This window comes from Pelobates fuscus, chromosome 1 (assembly GCF_036172605.1).
Source record: "Pelobates fuscus isolate aPelFus1 chromosome 1, aPelFus1.pri, whole genome shotgun sequence".
Classification (NCBI taxonomy): domain Eukaryota; kingdom Metazoa; phylum Chordata; class Amphibia; order Anura; family Pelobatidae; genus Pelobates; species Pelobates fuscus.
Genome location: NC_086317.1, coordinates 259,530,429 through 259,536,803, shown reverse-complemented (window position 1 = coordinate 259,536,803; position 6,375 = coordinate 259,530,429). Strand labels below are relative to the sequence as shown.

The 6,375-nt window shown below is 36.8% G+C and overlaps 1 protein-coding gene across 1 annotated transcript; it reads right to left on the bottom strand.

Moving 5' to 3' along the window:
* Nucleotides 1-1,318: 1,318 nt before the first annotated feature.
* LOC134615298 (uroplakin-3b-like) lies at nt 1,319-5,998 on the bottom strand. Its single transcript, XM_063459828.1, has 4 exons — nt 5,982-5,998; nt 5,443-5,522; nt 3,517-3,646; nt 1,319-1,499 (listed from the first exon to the last, which is right to left on the bottom strand). The coding sequence occupies exons 1-4, from the start codon at nt 5,996-5,998 to the stop codon at nt 1,463-1,465; spliced, it is 264 nt and encodes an 87-aa protein (XP_063315898.1). The 3' UTR covers nt 1,319-1,462.
* Between the last annotated feature and the right edge of the window lie 377 nt (nt 5,999-6,375).

Genomic DNA, 6,375 nt, shown 5'->3' with positions numbered 1-6,375 from the left:
TTAAAGACACATTACTGTGAGTATTAATGCTGTACCAACAACATAATGCTCCTAGAAAAGAGGGACATTTGGGCCCAGGATAGGGACTGTCCCATCTAAACAGGGACACTTTCAAAGTATGGTATGTTACCACCATTTTCAAACATATGGATGCCACCCTCAAATGATGTGTACAGCATGGCAGACACTTCCACTGGTTTCTTGTGACTATATTTGTAATGTTCCTGTTACTAATGAGCTTAGCAACAAAACTGTTTATACGTACGCAAACGAAAACTTTCTATATCTAAGCTTTTGCTACCAGTTTGGAATTCACAGCAATCCAAATCATGTTTGTCCCCATTACTATGTAAATGATGATCCCCATTAGATCAGCCATATTGGTCTTTACATGGTAAAATATGACACACTAAACACCTTTTAAAGTAAAAACCTTTTCTGTATTTCTTTACAACTAATACTAGATTAGTGAGGTTTCTAGCAAAGATAACTAGATCAGGCATCTAATAGGACTATATTATAAGAAATTCAATAACGCTTGTCCATTATAATGTGAAGTGATATTAGTTACATTTTCCATATTTTATTCCTCATGACTTTGGCTCCTTATTTTTTGTTAAAATCCTTGCCAACTGGTTTAGTTAACTAATGAAGTTATTAAGCATATGATTTTCCAGGTACTTTTATTTTTACCCTAATAAAAAATTTCAGATGCAAATCTATACAGTACATTTCTGCTGTCACAAATAAGTTAATTTAATACGCCTTTACCTACTAAGGCTTTGATTTAATATTTTTGGATAAGCTCTTTAGATTATTTTATATCATGGGGGAAAAAAATTGATATATTTTTTTTTCTTCAAAATATTAAAATGACAAAAATATACCATATATAATAAAATACATCAATATATAAAGAATGTTTTAAAATATTCATTTTAAGAGTGTTTACAAAGATATTAAATCGTTTGGACAGCCTATCCAAAAATATTAAATGGAAGCCTAAGTAGTAAACAAATAAAACAAGGATATCATTGACTGGATTGCACAGTGTCACAGTAAGTAAAGTGTAACCTTCATTTTAAACACAGGATGCAAAGCTGGTCATAAAACAACTAAAGATCATATATTTTGATTTGTTTGTTGATTCATTACTGAAATTACATGGCAAGCGTGTAGCTATTTCCCCTCATCTCAAAATACCTGTATCAAGTAATCATGTGATAAACTGCGATAAACTGCGAGCCGAATGTAACACGCCGCTTGGTGTGTTTCTTTAAAGATGGTAAAGCGTTATAGTATCATGCATAATGGGAGACTCTGTTCCACAACAGCTGGAAGACTACATTTGTTAGTTATACAGAAAATAGAAAATAGAAATATCCCAAGTGGTAGATATTGTGCACTGAATGTTGAGAATTCCATTTGGCTGTTCAGGGAATGTCTGCCTCTTCTGAACACTTTAACAAGACCTAGTTTGCTGCTGTTGCTTACACATGCTGAAAAAGGAAACGAGAATTTGTTACTAGGCTTGATTAAATAACTATTACTGGACCATCCTTCTTATAATTGAATTAATAACAATCATAAAGCAATCATTGCTCTCAAAATTTACTACTTAAGGTAACTGGATTTCAAAGGCCTTTCGGTATCTAACGGCTTAGTGATGTGTTAGAGTAAGAATAATACTAAAGGGTACTTTTTTCACAGTTTAAGTGAAGGACAAGTAAGAGGACAATCATACTGCTTCTCAACAGAGCACATTAATATTTTCATCACTTGTTAGGCCTCTCTTGTGTTTTGGGGGGTTCCAGGAGGACCCCCATTTTTGTGGCTCTAAATATTGCCTGCTGAACATGTAATTACATGATTGGCATATATATCATGTTTAACTCACTGTGTTATCTTTTTCCCCAATTGAACAGTTCTGCCAAAAATGTTGGCACTTTATTAATGCCAGTAATAATAATAATAATTATAATAATAATAATTAGCACATTTCTATGGTTTCCTATGGATCACTAGCACTCTGCCCAGAATCAATTTCTTATTGACGTCACAGCAAAGTTACATCAGTGAGTAAATAGCAAATTTGGTATAACTTTCTGTGACTGCCCACATAACAAATGAAAAATGTTGGCTCCAGTAAATTAGCATGACTGTCTCTCTGGATGGGCAGTGTGGAAGTAATCAAAATGGTGGAGGAATTACTTACAGTTTTATTTACTAAAGCGAGAAATTGAAGTGAAATCAAATGAATTTACAATTCAAGGTAAAAGTAGCAGAACTGGAAAAATTCTCTAAGTCAGCAATGCATTCATTTTCGCCACTCTGGCCTTAAATTTGAAATTCACCTTAAATTCTCACTTGAGCAAATTACCCTGTTAGGATTAATCAAGAGTCAGGACCCACTGTGATACATGTAAATTGCTTAATGCTAGTTTAATATCCTCGTTAAATGAATTAACATGAAGCATATACCTGTATTTGGTGGATTGCTTGCTATTTTTTCACCCAGTGGAATGAAAACTAATAAAAAAAAGTAACAATTGCTAGCAGAGGCGTAACGGGGCCCTGGTGCAAAAATTGCCATGCCCCCCCCCATACATCTACCCCCTGTTACCCCCCATAAATATGTCTACCCTCCCCCCCATACGTTGCCCCCCCCACACATGTCGAAACACACACATAGACACACACACATATACAGAGACACAAACATACACACACATACATACAAACACACACATACAAACACACACACACAGAGACACACATATACAAACACACAGACAGACACACACAAATACATAAAAACACACACAGACATACAGACACACAGACATACAGACACATACATACAAACACACATACACACACAGAAACACACACACATACAAACACACATACACACACACACACAGACATATACAGACACAAACACATACAGACACACATACATACAGACATACAGAGAAACATTCATACAGACACATGCAGACACACAAACACACACACATACATACAAAATGTTTTAGTCATCCTCCTGTTTCCTACCTTTTAGATGCACAAGGGTGACTTCACTGGTCACCCTGATCTGAGTGAGCTCTCGGTGTAAGCTGGGTGGAGTGACCAGGGCAGTCACTTCTTTCATGCTTCTAACATCATCACATAAATTCCCATCGGGTGGCCCTAACACCATGGGCCCCATGATGGGTCCCTTAACGTGCAGCCCCGGCGGTTCTACCGCGCGGGCTGCAGCACATGGCGGCGAGCACCACGGTCGCAGGGGTTCACAGAATGGCTGGGCCCCCTGGAGTGACAGGCCCGGTTGCAGTTGCGACCACGGTAGTTCCGCCACTGATTCCTAGCAATATGGCTTGCACAATGCATACATAGAATTATATATTCTATACAATGCTAGCATGTGATTTTTATTTGATAACAGTTGTCTGCAGTCACTTTAACGGTACAAAGTAAAGCAATAAAAACGTATTTCAATTAGTTCCAACTTACCAGCTCTTGAACATCAAAGCAGTAAAAGTGATCAGTAGTATGGCAAGCAAAATAGGTAGGATGGTGGTGATAATTATCATCGTAGGGCTGTGTTTTTTAATGTTCGTATTAATGGTAGAAAAATCATTTGCTGCATAAAACAACATGTGTCAGTTGAGCCTCATCCTTCAAAATATATTTTCATGTACTACTTCATAATAATTAAAAAAACATCTACAACAAGGAATGCAGAATCTAACAGAAATATTAGCTGGGTTATTCTCTAAAGTAAATACAAATACATAGAAACATAGAATGTGACGGCAGATAAGAACCATTCGGCCCATCTAGTCTGCCCCCCTGTCTCGTCTTTACTCCAAGCTACACATGTTAAGATCCTTTAACCATTCCTTGTAAGTTTTTTCCTGCAATCCATGAACCAGTGTAGTAGCCCTTCTCTGAACTCTCTCTAAGGTATCAATATCCTTCTGAAGATATGGTCTCCAGTACTGCGTACAATACTCCAAGTGAGGTCTCACCAGTGTTCTGTACAATGGCATGAGCACTTCCCTCTTTCTACTGCTAATACCTCTCCCTATACAACCAAGCATTCTGCTAGCATTTCCTGCTGCTCTATTACATTGTCTGCCTACCTTTAAGTCATCTTAAATTATTATCCATAAATACCTTTCCTCAGATGTTGAGGTTAGGACTCTATCAAATATTCTGTACTCTGCCCTTGGGTTTTTACCCTGCGCTCAAACTCCCACTACTACTGGGCGGCAACAACGACTACAGTACACATCAGCCCCAATACAAACAATAAAAGTAATAATTGTCAGGAATTCAAAGTGAATTTCATATTTATGGCTAAAATAGTTGAACAAAAAAAAATTCTAAGTCAACTATGCTTGCAGTTCAGCTATTTTGGCCTTAAATTTGAAGTCTACTTTGAATACCTGATCATTATCATTTGTGTGAATAAGCCTGTAGGAGTTCTCAATCATGGCTGTTTGCGCTTCAAGAATTCTCTAGTATCCTAACTGCAACATTGTACTCTTTCTTCAAAAGAACATCACCACCATGACTTCATTAGCTTCATTCTTTCATTACAAAAAGAACCAGGGCAATGTGCATATCAGGCTGATCCCACCCAAAATGGCGGAACAAATAAAAAATGCAGACCATCTCTTTGCATGAGAGATACAGCAACCCCAGACAGTCGTTTCAACCTCACTGATGAGGTACAAAGAAGGCCAAAACTATCTTGCTGTATCTCTCAAGCAGAGAAAACTTGCTGGCATTTTAGTTTTGGACTGCCCTTACGGGTGAGATCAGTCTTATATGCTTCAGATATGTTCTCTTTGTAATGGCAGAAGTAAGCAAAAACTATTTTGAGACGTAAGCGGCGATTTACCGAAGGGCAAGCTAATGAGTTTCTTTAAGCTTTTGTCCGTTTTCAGAGTTCTCATATCCTTTGTTTTTATTGCAATGTTGCCTCAAAAATTTTTTTGTAATCTCACAATTTAATACAATGTAAGCAGTAGCTATTTACACTCTTCTGGTAATGTCTTGGAAGTATAAACTAACATCTCTAAAGAAAAATATCTCTTCTTGCATATTCACTAAACCGGAAAATGTAGAGAATTAACACAGGAATTGGTTCAGTTGGAGAATATTTTCAATTCAGATGTTTTGGTTTAAAATTTGCATTTAACTTGCTAATTTTTCTGTATTCTCTGTTTAGTAAACTAACTCTTTGTGTACACATTAGACTCTGAATAATATATATATATTTCTTTATTTTATGGATGGCAAGTACCTACAATCTGATATATTTTGTTGAGTAAAAATGAATAGCCATTATCAATGCTGCTTTCTGGGTCCTTGTCTGTAACATAAGGTACCATTCATCTAGAGACAATATATTTCTTGTAAACAACTCACCTCGATTAAGGTGAATTACATCGGACCATTCAGTTGCAAGAACAAAGGTTCCATTTTCATTAGTCAGTACAAATACCACCCTTTCAAAATTAAAAAAAAAAAGTGTAACAATGAAATTATAAATAGGTAAGTGTTTGGGTTAGATTGTATATTATTAATATTATTAAACTTAAGAGAGGGTTGAAACGTTAACATGATACAGGTGTAATTTTTTCTTGCTCATTTATAAGTCCTCTTTGTGCACCCTGCATTTAAATTATTACTGCGTTTTAAATCTTTTTTTAAAAAAACAACCTGTTAAAAAACATCCTGTTATCTTTGGATATCTTTCGATAACAAGTCCGAAAAATATAAAAAATACATGGCCTGGGAGTGGGGCCTGACAGCTGACTAGACAGTCGCACATGGCTGGAGCTCCTCCGGGTAAGAATCCAATTAAGCATTTTAACTAATCAATACATCATATTTTGGGCAAAAACCTAAAACTGTGCTTCCAGAATCAGAAAAGTGAACGTCGCAGCCTGCACGTCTCCATATACGTCCCAGATACCGACATTGCCTACGCTCACCATGGCTGCAAGCCAAGTGGGACCAGATTCCCACATACAGCTCAGATTATCGGAGGGCTCCCCTGACGCAGGCATTGGCTAAATAGGCTATGGGCCCATTGCACTGCAATACTGTAATAGTTTTCTTTACTTTACTTTGAATTATCTTCTTGTGCATTCTTATTTCATTGCTCGGCATATAGAGGCTGCCTATTGTTGTGTGTTTTGCTACCCAGTGGCAACTCTCTTTTTCTAGTCTGGCAAACCAGTTTTCACTAATTAATTGTCTTGAGCTTCTGGCTAGCTGTGCTGGTGCCACTAAATGTCTGATATATTGCCACTCTTCTTTCAACTCTTGTATGAGGCAAGTTCAGTTTATTTGCAT